This window comes from Helianthus annuus, chromosome 1 (assembly GCF_002127325.2).
Source record: "Helianthus annuus cultivar XRQ/B chromosome 1, HanXRQr2.0-SUNRISE, whole genome shotgun sequence".
Taxonomy (NCBI): domain Eukaryota; kingdom Viridiplantae; phylum Streptophyta; class Magnoliopsida; order Asterales; family Asteraceae; genus Helianthus; species Helianthus annuus.
Genome location: NC_035433.2, coordinates 70,373,505 through 70,389,643, shown reverse-complemented (window position 1 = coordinate 70,389,643; position 16,139 = coordinate 70,373,505). Strand labels below are relative to the sequence as shown.

Here is a 16,139-nt window from a genome sequence, read left to right as displayed (position 1 = left end):
TAATAATTAAAAGAAAAAAAGATGGTATTATTTGTATTCTTTTATTAGAAATAGATGTTATGCCTACATGAGAGATTTTGTGCCATAGGGATATCTCTCCTCATGTATCACCAAGGTAGCGTTTGGTATGTAGAAATGAGAGATGGAATGGAATGGACCATTGAGAGGTAATGGAGAAAAGAGTGTTTGGTTGGTTGATGTAATAGAATCGCACATTCCAAAATGCATTCCATTTCCTCAAAATCATTCCATCTCTCTCCCTGTTTTTTTTCCATTCCATTCCCTTTTCACCCTTTATTGACAATACCACAACCCACTACCGTTGCCACCACCCACCACCACTGTCATCCGCCACCGTCACCCACCTTTGCCGCCACCCGCCACCGCCGTCACCCGCCACCGTCGTCACCCGCCACCGTCGTTGCCGCCACCCACCTCCATCCCCGCCACCACCGTCGCCGCCATCCACCATCGCCGTTGCCACCTCCGATCACCGCTACCACCCACCTTCGATCATCGGTGCTACCATCACCACTGCCACCTCCGATCTCCGCCGCCGTCGCCACTCACCTCCGCCATCGCTATCAACCACCACCACCGCCTGCCACCACTCATTTCATTCTTACATGGTAACCAAACAAGACATGCAATGGTAATAATCAATTCCATTACCTCGTCTATTTCATTCCCCTATCCATTCCATTACCGCATACCAAACAGACTCAAGTATTTTAGGTGCAGTTGGTGTGAATGAGAGAACTCAAGAGTTAAACGTACCGTACCGGTGTATGATTAATGCATGACAAGTGATCTGTTGGAATGTTCCTACTCGAACAACCAACAACAATCTAAATCTAAATATGTGAGTTCATTGCTATGAATTTTTTTCACCGTTAAATTTTTGTGAAACTACATAAACCGTACTACAAATCAGGGGCGTACCCAAGTAGTGGTTAAATTTAACCCCGCAGATTTTTTTTCTTTTAATGAAATAGTTACTTTCTTTATCTCAAAGTTCCAACACTATCACTTTTGTTCACCGCTTTCAAAAAAGTTTGTACAATATTTCTTAACCCCCTTTACTTTCAATTACGTGTGAGTACAAGTTCGAGTTCGAACATCAAACATTTTTTGATGGTTGCTTTTGGTCCCTCAAACATTTGATTTTTTCCGTCTTTTAGTGAAAGCGTTTCTCCTTTTCCTCAAGTTTCAAAGTTGACACTTTTGTTATGTGCTTTCTAAAAAGTTTATATATATTATCTCTTTGACCCCTCAACTTTCGAATATATGTATAAGTTCCACCTCGTCAACGTTTTACGTGACGTGAGTCACTTGGTGTTATAAATTCTTGTTATGATTATACGTTTTTTCCGGTTATATTCCAGCCGCTGCAACACAGCACGATCAATTCTAGTTATTATGGATCAATTATAGTTATTATAAAGAACAAGTAACTCAAAAAGTGTATTCTTATTATTAAATCAACTAGAATTGATTCCCTGTGTTAGGGGTCGTTTTTTAACGTGATTTGAGTCTACTGATTTTTTTTAATTGATTATCGATCAAAAGTAGACCAACTGGAAACATCCATAAAAATAAGCACAAAAAATATATTATATTTGATATGACTTATTTTTGAAAAAAAAAGTTAAACTGTAAACAACTTGAATTTATACCAACACGTACATAAAATTAAGAATGTAAAACTTGAGGTTGTCAAAATGTTATTACGACGAAATGTAAACAAATTTTATTTATATCGACACGTACATAAATGTCAAAACGTAGACTAACTCAAAATGTCTATAAAAATAAGTACCAAAACGTGTTATATATGACATGACTCATGAAACGTAAAGTATTATGTACTTTAAAAATATTATGTCGAAGCGTAAAACAATTTGAATTTACGTCGACAGGTACATAAAAATAAGCATGTAAAACTCGAGTGGGTCAAATGACATTTCATTTGACAAAGTTTTTAAAAAGTTGAAAAGGGTGTAAGTGTCAATGTTAAAATTTGAGAAAGTGAGATTCAAAAAAGTCATAGTTGGTATAACTAAGTAATTAACCAATTATATATATATATATATATATATATATATATATATATATATATATATATATATATATATATATAGGGTAGGGCTAGATAGAAAACCCTATATATATAAAAAACCCGAGAAAACCCAAGCTCCCGACATTTTTTTTTTTTTGAAAAAAATAACACATGTAATATACATGTTTTTAAGACTTTTGGGCCAAAAAAATCAAAAAAGCGCCGAAGGGATATTTTTTAAAAAAAAAACAAGTTTCAGCAATTTTCAGCGAAATTATGTCTTTTTTGCTTAACACGTGTTAGGAGCTGAAATTTGTTTATTTTTTTTTAAAAAATCCCTTCGGCGCTTTTTTGTTTTTTTTTGGCCCAAAACACTCTAAAACATGTATATTACATGTGTAATTTTTTTAAAAAAAAAAAAAATGTCGGGAGGTTGGGTAAAAATGGCTTCCCATTTGGGTTTCCAGAGTTTTCTAAGAATTTTAGGGTTTTTTTATCTAGCATTATCCTATATATCTATATACTATATATAAGCGTTTTCTATGGATATAAAAGTAATTTACCTTTACTATTTTAAGACGGCAGACTAAGGGTCTTCATCCAACCCTGATGTTTCATCCTTTTCTACCAATTTTGCCCCCAATCAATGTAGGTTGCCCACAAAGAAGTCTCCAATTGAATGCAAACAACTGAATCGTTTCGCATCCAAGCCTCAAACCGTCAGAGTTACACTTGAAATTGATGAATGGGAGTTCAAATCGATTAATGGTAGTTAGATTCGAGAAAAGTTGAAGAACCGTCGTTCTAGGGTTCCAACCACTTGATGGTCTAAAAAACAGACGGACTGTAGATCGTATATGCTTACTGCTAACAATGATTCATTTGCTATCGGTGTGTTTGATTTTTTGTTACTGTTGATTATGCTTGTTCATCGGATTGCTTTGAATTACTACGATTTTATCGTTTATTATTGTTATTATAGTTATTGTTATGGTTTTTTGTTATTAATCAATTATATAAACAATAGTTATTGTTATGGTTTTTGTTATTAATCGTTTATTATTGTTATTATAGTTATCAGTTCGCTTGAATATTTGTTATTGTTGCTTATGTTTGTTCATCGGTTTGCTTGGAATTACTGTGATTTTTATCATTTATTATTGTTATTATAGTTATTGTTGTTGTTATTGTTATTAATCGGGTATGAACAACAAACAGACTGAATAAGGGTTTAAACGGAGAACTCAAGCCTTTGATCATGGCGGTTAATCCTCACTTGGAACTTGCTAAGATGGAACAGATAATCACTGAATTCTTCGCAAAAAGTTTGCATATAATTCTTGAATCCTGGTGTCCATTTGTGTCATCGCGTAATTACAACAGTGAGAGGTTGTATTCGCCTTCATCATCTACGTCATCATTTTCCAATATGAGGCCTAGGGATAAGTGGTTTAATCTGGCTCTGCGGGACTGCCCTGCGGCACTTGAAAACATCGATTTCTGGCGTCAAAGTAACCTCGAGCCGATGGTGGTGGATGTAGTTTTGGTTCAAAGACCGGTTAATTGGGATTCTGCAAGAAGTTCACCCAAAGTAGCGCTTGAAAGGAACTTATCGTCGAAAGATCGGTTCCCGGTTGTGTGGAGATCAGATTCTGACGAGTTCGGGTGTGATGGATACAGTGAAAAGATCATCGAGAGATGGATCGTGCAGTATGATAGTAAAAAGGGCGGTAAAGAAACTTCTTCGGGGAACAAACGACCAAACTCAACAAGCTTACACGCGTTATACAAGAAATCAATTTTGCTTCTAAGATCGTTGTATGTAACTGTTAGGCTTTTACCTGCTTACAAGATTTTCCGTGAGATCAATTCTTCTAGGCAGATTCGATCGTTTAGTTTAATCCACAGGGTATCTTCATCTGTTGAGCCGCTCACTCATAGAGACGGAGCTGAAATGCAACCATTTACGTTCACTCCTGTGGATACATCTAACGGTAAACTTTGCGTTTCGCAATTATATCTTCCTTCGATTTCCAACACCACTTCAGAGTCATCTACGCCGATGTCTCCGCAATTCATACCGGATTATGTCGGTAATCCATTGGCAGATCCGTTAAAAAGATTACCGTCACTTCCAATGCCACAATATTCTCCATCGTCTTCACCATTCGGAAGACGTCATAGTTGGAGTTACGATGCAAGTCACGCGTCACCACCATCAGCATTGCCATCTCCGTCACCTACATTAGTAATAACACGTTTAAACTCGAACAAAAACACAGCTATGGAGTATGTGCTCTTCTTCTATTTGCCACCATGATCGATTCTTTCATCTTTGCATCTCAACGCAGGTAAATCTAATTTGAAATGTTGGTATGAGTATTTTTTTTTCTTTTTAGATTTTGATTGATTTAATTTGTATGAACTGATTTTTGTGAATGGTTTGAATCGTTTTCAGATGCTCAAACTGGAACTTTTAAATCAGGTGAATAATATAGCTCAAGAAATGTTAAAATTAACCATTTATTAGTTTATATATTGAAATAAGTTATGTATACTTTCGGGTTCTGTTGTATGTGATGATATACGATTGTTCTTCGACTCATAAAACCATCGATTTGGGTTTTCTGCAGATGGACGGTTTTGACCAGACAGTAAATGTTAAGGTTATTACGGCAACTAACTGTGCTGATACTTTGGATCTGATTGTTCTCCCTGGTAGGCTTGATCGCAAGATTGAGTTTTGTTTGCCTAATAGGTGACAAAAAAAGACTTGTTTTTGCGGTTATTTACTTCTCATAATCATATCTCTATATTCTAAATAGTTTGTTGAAATAATATGCTGTTTACACTTCATTTTAGTTTGTTGTTTAACCTGTCAAAATGGGGATGTCTACCGTTTGGAGGCCAGTTGGGTAATATGCAAAAAGCAGGATTTCTACTCAGGCCAATTGTCTCCTAACCACGTCTTCATACGCGGTATTTAATATCATTTTCATATGCTGCCCCTGTTTCCAAGTTATGATGATATGCTTATGTCCAAAGGACGCTGGGATTTTTTAGTCGATTGGTGGGGCAGGGCAACTGATTTTTATTACAATTGCTTTGCTATGACATGGTAACCTGTTAGTATGCAGTCTTCAACTCCAATAAGTTTTTACATATACAAATCGCTTTCAGACTTCAAAGACTTTTAACAAAGAAAACACCAGGAGCTGACCGGAATTTGTTAACAGTTGCAGAGCTACTAGAAGCTAAAAAAAGTCATGAAACCAAAGCAAAACCGCTACGCCTACTTAGCAAAAGTCAAGGCAATCCACACAAACCGCAGCGGGTATTACTTTCTGTGTCCTAAATGCCCAAAAAAGATGCTCAAATAAAACTGTTTTACTTCAGAATCCAAAATTTGTAAGGATATTAGAAATTTAGAACTGCTATCTACTAAATAGGTTATTCCTAGAATTTATAGCACATTGCTTTTTTTTTTTTGGTATACGACTATTAACTTATAGCCATTTTACCTACCTGTAGTTGTATTTGAAATCCCCAACTTGTTAGTGGATAGTATGAATTTACAGTACCTATTTCTATTTTGTTGAATGGATCTTAAATAACTGTTTCATTCGGTTTATTTTTATACAAAGTGTAAATGATATTCACCTCAGTATCCTTACTTTTTAGGTTCCTTTGGTTTAACTTTTTATATAGCAGCTTACGTTCTATAGTTTTTGCAACATTGGATAGACATAACTTACTTTTATATATTAGTTGATAATAATAATAATAAGAATAATAATTATACAAAAATATCTCTAAAAGATCACAACAAAGATTTGTCAATAGATCATATTGTCATAACACAAATATGCTATTTACATACTTTTAGGCTGGGTGGTGTGGAATAAAGCCTCTAGGGGGCTTTATCACGCCACATCAGTGCCACGTAAATAACACATAAGTGGGGGGCTTTATCGTTAATTTGCATAATATGAAATACAACCCCTTATAAAGCTCCTTTTAACTATATTAAAAAAAAATTAAATAAAAACCAAATCTGATTGTTTATGCAGGTGCACCCTATGGGGTTTTTTTTTTCTCACTCCCCTATGGATTTGGCGGAGGCCAAGGATAGCGCCCCACTTGGCGAAGGCGGGGTGGTGTTGGGAGTGTTGCCCCACACCGTCCAGTCTTTTGAGAAAATTTTACGAATAACATTTACAGGTTGAGTGCCACCATCATCGATGATACTTTGCTTGTTGATGTATGTTTATTTGTTAAATGTTTGTTTACAATTAAAGTATGTTGCCTTTTTTGGTTCAATTGTCTATTAATGTTAATATGATTGTTTAATTAATGTTATAGAAAAATATGAACTTACTAATTTTACTAATTGTTTTCAAAAGATGAGAATAGATAAGAGGAAATTAATCATTAGACATAGTTTGATGCAATTATTCTTTATTTGAGATGAGAATACATATTTTTTTTTTTTGAAAGAAAAACTTTATTCACGCACAAAGCCACAAGTGGTCTTCAAAGCAAGGACCCCCGGGAAAAAAACGACATTACATCACGTCCATAGGATATTTACACTAAACATTCCAATCAATACCTTTCAAACTAGACCTATGACGAATCCACAAAAACATATAGCATGTTCTTACAAATTTACTATAATTTTTAGTCCCGCCGCAAAGCGCGGGTTCCCCACTATATATATATATATATATATATATAATTTTAATTTTATTAGCACAAAAGAATTATGAAGAAAAAAAGTAGAAAAAGATCCAACAGTCCCGGCCCAGCTCAGCCTACATTTTAATCGATTGCATCAAATGGGTCCATAGAAAAATCAAGTCCATTCTTCATGATTCTAGCGAGCGACAATGGATTTCATTATCAACAATACATCATGAAAGTTCCCGAAGATCTTATCCATTTGTATATAAATCCTTGCTTCCCCATACCAAAATCAATCAGCAATAAAACAATTGAATCAGTGAGATACCTACACAATCCAGTAATCAAGCTCTTCAATCTTTCAATAGTTTCAGCCAACATTAGAAGATGTCGATTGTCCCCAGCTTGTTCGGTGGCCGAAGGAGCAGCGTCTTCGACCCGTTTTCCCTAGACGTCTGGGACCCATTCAAAGACTTCCCCATTTCATCTTCTTCTGGCGTTTCAAGGGAGACTTCTGCATTGGTAAACGCCCGTGTGGACTGGAAGGAAACGCCAGAAGCTCATGTGTTCAAGGCTGATCTTCCAGGGATCAAGAAGGAAGAAGTGAAGGTGGAGGTGGAAGACGGAAACATCTTACAGATTACTGGTGAGAGGAACGTTGAGAAAGAAGATAAGAATGATAAGTGGCATCGGGTTGAAAGAAGCAGCGGAAAATTCACAAGGAGGTTCAGGTTGCCGGAGAATGCTAAAATGGATCAGGTGAAGGCGGCTATGGAAAACGGAGTGCTTACAATTACTGTGCCCAAAGAAGAAGTGAAAAAGCCTGATGTGAAGTCTATTGAAATCTCGGGTTAAAAAAACTCTATCAGTTAACTCATGTTGTCATCATATCAAATCCTTGAGTAAGGTTTATTTGGGTGTGAAGTGTTTGTGTCAGTCCACAACGTGTTTGATGAAATGCATATCATAAGTTGTATACTTTTTGGTAATATTAATGATGAATAAAATTCTTGTTAGCTTGTAAATCAGATTCAATGAGAAGTTATAAATTTACAATGAGAAAATGAACTCATATTATTAAAAGAATTTTGTTAAGAAACCATGGTCTACGCCAATAAGTAGGAACCTCTTCAGAGACAATTTATCCACGATTAATGAATTTGCTAAATTAAGGTGAATTAAAAACAAAAAAGACATGTATATTAGATACGTTTATAAAAAGATCATTGATGTATAACTCAAAAGGCTAAATGGTTCAATTTCTTAAAGTTATTGACCCCGCATCATTCTTCCTTGCTTGAAAAGAACTTGTCCTCGAGTTTTTAGAGTATAGTGTTTTAGTTTGTGAGTTTCTTTGTACCCAGCATTCATCAACATCACATGGGATACCATATCACAAATAAAACATGTTTGTGTTTAAAGCTTGCTCATTGGAGGAACTAAATATTTTAGAGGTTAAAATTAGGGCTGTAAACGAACCGGACGTTCAACGAATAGTTTGTGAACCGTTCGGTGGGAAGTTCGTTTATGGTCGTTTGATTAGCTTAACGAACGAACACGAACAAAAAATTTTGTTCATTTAGCTTAACGAACGAACACGAACACATGTCTCGTTCGTTCGACTGCGTTCGTGAACGTTCGGTAATATGTTCGGTTACGTTCGTTCATGTTCGCTTAGCAAACGAACACGAACATAGGTCTCGTTCATTCGACTGAGTTCATGAACGTTTTTTAAAATGTTCGATTACGTTCGTTCATGTATGTTTGTTTACGTTCGTTCGTGTTTATTTTATTAGATTTTAAAAATAATAAATAATAAACCATTTATCTCAACATATTGAGAACTTGAATCCCTATTTTTTTCTAATTTAGCTAAAATATTGACATTCTAAGAAATTTTTTGGGATAATTATGTCTAAATTAGTTAAACTTGATTCATCGTGTCCGGTGTGGAGTAGTAAATTTCTTGTGTTTTGATTTATCATTCAATGGTTGTAAATTTTTTTTTTAATAACTACTTATATCCATTGTTTAATGATAACAATGTGTTTCTTTTTAATTTCAAGTTAAATGTTCGTTTGTGTTCGTTTTTATGTGTTTGCGTCCGTTTGTGTTTGAGATCAGTGTTCACGAACTGTTCGTGAACAACTGAATTTCCCTAACGAACGAACACAAACATAAACTTATGTTCGATATGCGTTCGTGAACAGTTCGCGAACATGTTAATTTCCTTAACGAACGAACACGAACATGGCAATGTTCGTGTTCGTTCGGTTCGTTTACAGCCCTAGTTAAAATGGGATATTTATGTTTATTATGTGTAATGTTGGGTTAGAAATGCAAATTTTATTCACAAATTAATATAAGTTTGTTTGTGTTTGTTGGTTCGACTATGTTCTTTTTGTTCGGTTGTGTGTTGGTTTTGTGTTTGCGAACCACTCTATTGTTCGAACAAATTCTATTCTTCAAACAAACCCGAATTTCATTCGATATTATGTTTGCGAACCGTTCTTTTGTTTGAGAAAAAGTTAAATAAATGAACATGAACAAAGTCTCGTTCAAATCGGTTCGTTTACCGCCCTAGAGAAATGGTAAAAAAGAACTAGTTAAAAATGTAAAACAAGAAAACTAAAAAAGGTAAAAAAAACTAAAAAGAACAAGTTACAAATGGGTAAATATGACAATTTGGAAAATTTTAAAGTTTTAGTAAAAATAAAGGTAAGATAATCATTCTGTAATTTATTTTTAATAAAATAAATTATAATGGGTAAATACGCAATTGGTTTTATTAAGTGAAAAGATATATACAATTTTGTTTTTAAATTGGGTAAATATGTAATTAAGAGGATTTAAAGAGGGATATATGCAATTGCCAAAAAAAAATCAAAAACCTTGGAAAACATAATTTCAATAATGACTTACCAAAGTAACTTCGTTTTTATAGTCATATGTTTACACCATAAAGGTTGCATCCTACTGAAAAACAATCTACTACTTCTAATAAAGCAAAATAATCTTTAGCCACTTGTCATATTCTTACCCCTATTATTGCCACGTGGCATCTTAAAATCATCCCCTAATTCTCTTTGAGCGCCAAACAGCTTTAGTAGTTTCTTTTCTCCAATTCGTCTTTCTCACTACGCTACCTTCACATGCTCTCTCTCTCTCTCTCCAATCAATTCAGTCTTGCCAAAGTTATGAATCCGTTTCTATTTCAAATGAAAAAAACCCTAAATGTTAAGAATCATCTACATTCGTGAAAGTAACTCACCGATTTCTCTCTGCCGATCTTGGGTTTAACAGTGATTCCAGGTGGAATGTCTCAAATCTGTGTTGACCGATGACCCTCATGCCACCCTCGATAGGTGAGATTGTAGTTTTGATGACGATTTCGTATGCTTTCCTATCAGCTGGTCGAAAAAACGTTTTCAGATATCAGAATCATGTTGGTGGTGGTTACAGGTGTTTTCTCTCGATCTTTCTATCTATGATTATTCAACCCTAAATCATGGAAGCGATTATTCAACCCTAAATCATAACCAGATGATCTGGATCAGGTATGTAAGCGCCTCTCTCAGTTGTGATGGGTTTTTGTATAATGATGTTTATCTGTATTCTAATTTAGTTGTATCATTTTCATCTCCGATTTGTATTTCGTATTTCCTTATTTTATTATTTCTGATCTGTATCTCTGGGATAAATGTGAATTGCAGGTTACATAGAAATGAGCTTATATATCAAGTTACAGGTTTTGGTATGTTTCTTCAACCCTAAATCAATGATAAATTTATCATTGATTCTGCTGGTACCATCAATTATCATGAGGTTTGTGGGTGATTGCATCATGGGTTTTCTTTATTTGTTCTTGATTTTGGAATTTAATTTACTTTTGTTGGGTTTGTTATCTTTGTTTGGGTAGAAAAGTTATTATTTTTAGAAGAATGTAAGAGTACACATTTGTGATTTGAGCAATTTCAGCAACTCTATGAAGTGTTTGCATGTCTTAATTAGATTATAGTTGGAAAATTATTCTTTAGGTTATGATTATCTGGTGCTTGAATTTTATGTATAATGTAATTGGATTTTTGCCAAACATTCAACACCATTATAAGTGATAGTCATTCGATTATGATTATATGTCTGAGATATAATTACGTTAAATGGTTGCATATGTGATAGCACACAGGTTGATTGCAACTTCTTTATAAATATACACGTTGCCACCCATATTCCTGGACGGACCACAAACTAAAATCAAGGTTCAAAAGTATTATATTTGTTTTTTTTAGTATCAAACTAATTTTTTTTTCATTTCAATATGATTTTGACATAGTAGCGGGGTCAAACTCAAGCAGCAGCGGTGCTGGTTCAGTTAGATTCAAAGACAGCTAACTATCGTTATCTGTCCGACAGCAGCAGCGTCGACCATGCATTTTGGTTCAGTCAAGGCAGCCTAGAGGGGTTAGGGGTGGTAAGAGACGACGGCGGCTGGAAGTTTTAAGATTCTAACGAAGTCCGGCTAACTCTGACGAGAACCTGGTGACCTGAACAAGGTATGCATACATCCTGTTTAGTCAGATCGGGTCTTCCATGTTTTTATATATAACATGTTAGACTTTTGGGTGTAGTTTGGGCTGTGATTCCGACAACATCGATCTGAAAAAGGATTTGAATCAGGTACCTTTGACATAACACATATGTTTTGCCGGCGATTGTTAATTGTTTTGATATTTTCCGTTGTGTATTCATCTAAGTTATTGGACGGTTCAGATCTTAGTTTGGCAACAATGTGAACTTTTGGGATGGTTTTGTGGAGGTATGTTCTAATATTTTACAAATATTAAGGGTAAGAATGTGATAGTAGGTCCTGTGTACTTGATGGCAATATAAAGTATTGTAAAGAAACCATGTGATTTATTTGTTACTGGTTGTTTCGTGTTAAGTTCAGTTAGATTCATTTTGTTATGAAGCAAGAGTATTAACATGACTAATGACTCTGGTAGTTCAAATAGTGCATAACACATTTGAACTTGCATTTTTCTTATTTGTTAAGTTGCTTTCTTTACCATGAAACGAGCTTCAATTCAACCAGAATTCATGTATAAGTTTTTATTTTTGTGTTACACTATTACCATTTTATTCGAATCTGAGTTTGATACTCTCCTGGAAGGCCTTATCTGCAATGGCATATCTTGACAACATTCATTGACATTAATGGTATTGCTTAATGCCAATAGAATCCTCTTGCATTATGTGCAAGTGGATACTATGATGGCACCATTTTCACAGAAACATAAAGGGATTTATGATCGAAGGCGGAGATCTTACCGGGACAGGCAAAGGAGAGGGACAAGTATTTGGGACGAAAACTTTAATGATGAGATACACGAGTCTCTAGAGGTGAAATTTGATTTATCATTATATAAATATGCCTATTACTTAAAGCGTGTGGGTTTTTATTATTCATTTGGTTGATGGTTGCTTTAGTTTTTTAGCACAATGCCAGAGGTGTGCTATCAATGGCATATGCCTATTTAGAACAGATCCATATGGGCTAGCACCATCCAATGCCACCACCTACAAGTCATCACTTTTGTCAATGTGTCCGCTGCCTATTTTTTCGGAACCTACTTTGACCCATACCAAATTGATGCTTTTTGAAAAGACCGTATTGACCCTTTAGCTTAACTCACCTGTCCTCTTTGCTTCTCTTACTTTGAAACATGTTTGCGTTTTCTTTTTTATTGACTATAACAATAGTTATTCATGTTTTGTCGGACACCAATCCCTAATAATCAACGCTGACGCTGGTCTCTTAGAACATTCGACAGATGCGAGTTAGTCTCTTACTGATTACGCATATTATTTTTTTTCATTTCAAATATTTTTAAAGGATTTTGGGTGATTTTATAGATATGCAAGGACAAAGACGCGAAGCCTCAAGTGTGGTTATCGGCAATTATATGGCAAAGAGGAGTCTACTTGATGTTGTTTTGGTTGTCTCCTACGATTGTAGCGTGTGTGACATCTTATACATGTTATTACATTGGAATTCCGCTTGATGCCACCAATGCATTCACGTTTCTCGCAACGATTCAGATCATTCAAGAGCCAATTCATCTTATTGCTGATACTGCAGCCGTGTTAATAGAAGCAAGGGTGGCACTAACACGTATTCTTAAGTTTTTGGAGGCACCCGAGTTGCAAAAAGAACAAAAGAAGCATGTAAACGTCTGACACCAATCGCTAATAATCAACGCTGACGTTGGTCTCTTAGAACATTTGACGGATGTGAGTTAGTCTCTTACTGACAATGCATATTATTTTTTTTCATTTCAAATATTTTTAAATGATTTTTGGGTGATTTTATAGATATGCATAGAGTATTCTTCGGCAACGGAGTTGGTAATATGCTGGTGATTGCCGCTCCAATGACTTGCTGGGAGTGTGAATTCTGTTTCTTAAAAAGTTGTTGAATCAACTTGAGTTATCAGCAATGGTACATAGCACAGTATGTGTAAAAACTTTTGATTTTGAATTATTTTACATGAGTTGATATTAACTAGCATCATCATGTTTATAGCAGGTCAAGTGGTCAAGTTTCTGATGTTGCAACCATTAATGTCTGTATCGTTGATGCTTTCCTATCACTGGCCCGTTATAATGGAGCAGTTTTTACTTATGTTGGTGCAGTTGTCTGTCGACTTCATCTTCGTTCGAGTCTTAGTTTAGGGCTGATTGTACATTGTACGGGAATATAGAGTAGTAGTGGTGATTTCCCGAGAAAGTTGATTTCACATATATGGACATGTCCATATGTGGGAAATCACTGATGTTCATATGTGGGAAATCACCGATGTCCATATGTGGGAAATCACTGATGTTCATATGTGGGAAATCACTGATGTCCATATGTGGGAAATCACTGATGTTCATATGTGGGAAATCACTGATGTCCATACGTGGGAAATCACTGATGTCCATATGTGGGAAATCACTGATGTTCATATATGGGAAATCACTGATGTCCATATGTGGGAAATCACTGATTTCGCTTATATGGACATTACTGATTTCGCTCTTATGGACGTCATGTCCTTATGAGCGAAATCTAGGCAACTATATATACCCCATGTACGAAATCATTTGTAACGTTGTCGAATTCCATACCGAGGTGCTGCCGGTGTGAAGAACTACTTGTATTCGTGTTATAATCAATACAAACAGTAATTAAAGTGAAGAACCAGCTGTTTCTACCTTTGTTTCTTGTTATTCCGCACCTGAAACAGAGAAGAACGCCTCTGAATGACTCATTCGGGTCAGATCACGATCCTACAATTGGTATCAGAGCTCAGGAGGAGGAGTTCTGCAGTATTCAGCTGATTTTCATTGAGATTTCTGACTTCTACACCTTCTTTCATCATTTCAGAGAGATTTACCGGTCAAAATTCGCTCAAAATTTCACAGATCATAGACAATTGGACATAGACAAACCCCTGAAAGTTTGACTTTGAAATTCGGACTAAAAATGGAACAATTTACATTCCGAGTTGATTTCGCTCATGTGGATAATCTCTGATTTCGCTTTTGTGATCATATCAGATTTGGCTCATTTGGTCATTATTCAGTTAATTTCGCTTTTTGGAACACTGATTTCTCTCATATGTCCACACAAAACCCTGATTTCTCTTTTGTGAACATATTGATTTCGTTTTATGAACCAAAACCTAGATTTCACTTTTGAGTGCCTTGGGATTTCGCTCCAACGTATCAATACTTGATTCCGCTTGAGTGTTCACGTGATGTTCTTGATTAGATAAAATCATATAATGGTCCAATAAGATTTAGTTAAGAATAACAGTTGTCGGCCATTTCAATTAAAGTTACATGTGATTTGTAGTGTCGGCTCATGATATCCAATTAAGTGGTCCAATCGAAACAGTTTGGTGTTTTAATTGTCGGTTTAGTGGTTGAATAGGCCTACTCATTTGTCGGTTAATTGAGTAAAAGGTTAAGTGAGATGGGTGGCCCAATCATTCTTTAAGATTGATTCAGATAGTTTGAAATATGACGGCCAAATCAAAGTGAAAGATTGCATGTCGGACATTTATAATCAAAAGAAAGTGGTTTGAGTGTGCATGTGTGTTGAATTGTGTAAGCAGGACTTGTGACTTATCTGTTTGCATGTGAGTTTATCGGTTGGTTTAATGTGCATGATTAAAAAGAATATTAAGAATCGGTCCAATGAGCTTTTACTGATTTAGATATGACAGCAAATCAAGATTCTTTGGGCAAATTGCTTGTTTTAATGTATCACGTGAACTGATTGTATCCAATTACATTGTGATTTTTGTTGGCTCAAATTAAGTATTTTTGATGTGGTGACATGATATTGTTTTGAGATCCAATTCTTGAGTAAAGTCCATCGTTAAGCAGTTTGAGCCCATTCACATAATACAGTGGAGTCCATCTGAAGATTTGTAGCAGACCCATTTGCTAGATCAGTTTGTACTCAGACCCATGTGTTGAAATTGAAACGGCAAAATGAAATCGTTTGTGTGTTAAGAAATTGTCGGACAAAATTCATTTCAATCAAAGCCCACTAGGTTGAAAGGCCCAAAATTGCATTTGATCTGATTAATTGTCAATCAGCCCATTGACAGATTTCTAGGAATTGATAGCTCATCAGTTTTGAAGATCCGTTAGGCCCAAGTCATTCTAAGCCCATTCAAAGGACGTGTCACATTCGTCCATTTTCCGGATCATTCATATACAACGATTCCACGCGAACAACTTTGGATCGAATCAGCGAATCTTCGGCAACAAGTCTTAGATTGATTTCACACAATCACTTTTACGCATTCAGTTCGTTTAAAACTGATAGTTTGTTTGATTGTTTGTTTGCAGGTGATCCGAGGTGATTAGTGAAGCATCGGATATTTGCCTGAGCGAATTCCTACTCGATCCACTGTTTCTTGATCTTTGCTACTCAATCGGATAGTCATTTGTTTGTGTGAAATTTTATATTGTTTGGAAATTTGTTGTTGTGAATTTTTCATTACCAAATCATGGGTTCTGAGATTTATATTGCACTGAACAAGTTTGATAGTTTTACAGGTATCAAGGGAGAGTCTACAAAAGAATTGATTGACAGGTATTGCCTTCTAGTTGTGGAGATGGGGAGATTGAAGATAACCAAGACCAATGAGGAATTGAAAGACAAATTGGCAAACGCATTGCCATATGATGAGCGGAGTACTTACTTGATGATGTTGAAGAACAATTCAAACTATGAATTTCTCAACCTTAGTGGATTCATCAAAAAGATTGAAGCTCAAGAACTTGAGTTCCAAAATATTAGAAAATTGAAGTCTGATTCAAGAGAGAAGAGTAAAGC

The 16,139-nt window shown here is 35.5% G+C and overlaps 3 protein-coding genes and 1 long non-coding RNA gene across 10 annotated transcripts; all 4 read left to right on the top strand.

Annotated features, from left to right (window-relative positions):
* The first annotated feature begins 222 nt into the window (after positions 1 to 222).
* LOC110905110 (velvet complex subunit B-like) lies at positions 223 to 633 on the top strand. The gene has a single exon (XM_022151029.1). It carries the CDS (start codon positions 223 to 225, stop codon positions 631 to 633), a length of 411 nt encoding a protein of 136 aa, XP_022006721.1.
* A 2,006-nt stretch (positions 634 to 2,639) lies between these two features.
* Positions 2,640 to 6,301, top strand: LOC110868388 (autophagy-related protein 13b). 6 transcript variants are annotated; one of them, XM_035977044.1, is made up of 6 exons: positions 2,640 to 2,950; positions 3,278 to 4,410; positions 4,518 to 4,544; positions 4,693 to 5,038; positions 5,296 to 5,393; positions 6,130 to 6,299. In XM_035977044.1, the coding sequence occupies exon 2, from the start codon at positions 3,318 to 3,320 to the stop codon at positions 4,377 to 4,379; it is 1,062 nt and encodes a 353-aa protein (XP_035832937.1). In that variant the 5' UTR covers positions 2,640 to 2,950; positions 3,278 to 3,317; the 3' UTR covers positions 4,380 to 4,410; positions 4,518 to 4,544; positions 4,693 to 5,038; positions 5,296 to 5,393; positions 6,130 to 6,299. The 6 variants fall into 6 exon arrangements, with proteins under 6 accessions (XP_035832937.1, XP_035832938.1, XP_035832932.1 ...); XM_035977045.1 differs by lacking the exon at positions 6,130 to 6,299 and having other exon boundaries at positions 4,693 to 4,817; positions 4,922 to 5,038; positions 5,296 to 5,633; XM_035977039.1 differs by having other exon boundaries at positions 4,693 to 5,393; positions 6,130 to 6,301.
* Positions 6,302 to 6,942: 641 nt separating this feature from the next.
* Positions 6,943 to 7,767, top strand: LOC110868378 (17.3 kDa class I heat shock protein). The gene has a single exon (XM_022117530.2). It carries the CDS (start codon positions 7,130 to 7,132, stop codon positions 7,595 to 7,597), a length of 468 nt encoding a protein of 155 aa, XP_021973222.1. The 5' UTR covers positions 6,943 to 7,129; the 3' UTR covers positions 7,598 to 7,767.
* Positions 7,768 to 10,202: 2,435 nt separating this feature from the next.
* Positions 10,203 to 12,277, top strand: LOC110936883. Of its 2 annotated transcripts, XR_004866079.1 has the most exons (4): positions 10,203 to 10,299; positions 10,456 to 11,001; positions 11,156 to 11,295; positions 11,371 to 12,277. It is a non-coding gene; the product is annotated as an uncharacterized LOC110936883 (long non-coding RNA). The 2 variants fall into 2 exon arrangements; XR_002590348.2 differs by having other exon boundaries at positions 10,456 to 11,295.
* The last annotated feature ends 3,862 nt before the right edge of the window (positions 12,278 to 16,139 follow it).

What these genes read in the sequence shown, in the direction of transcription:
- LOC110905110 (XM_022151029.1), top strand. Translation starts at nt 223, where the DNA reads ATGCATTCCATTTCCTCAAAATCATTCCATCTCTCTCCCTGTTTTTTT.
- LOC110868388 (XM_035977039.1), top strand. Translation starts at nt 3,318, where the DNA reads ATGGCGGTTAATCCTCACTTGGAACTTGCTAAGATGGAACAGATAATC.
- LOC110868378 (XM_022117530.2), top strand. Translation starts at nt 7,130, where the DNA reads ATGTCGATTGTCCCCAGCTTGTTCGGTGGCCGAAGGAGCAGCGTCTTC.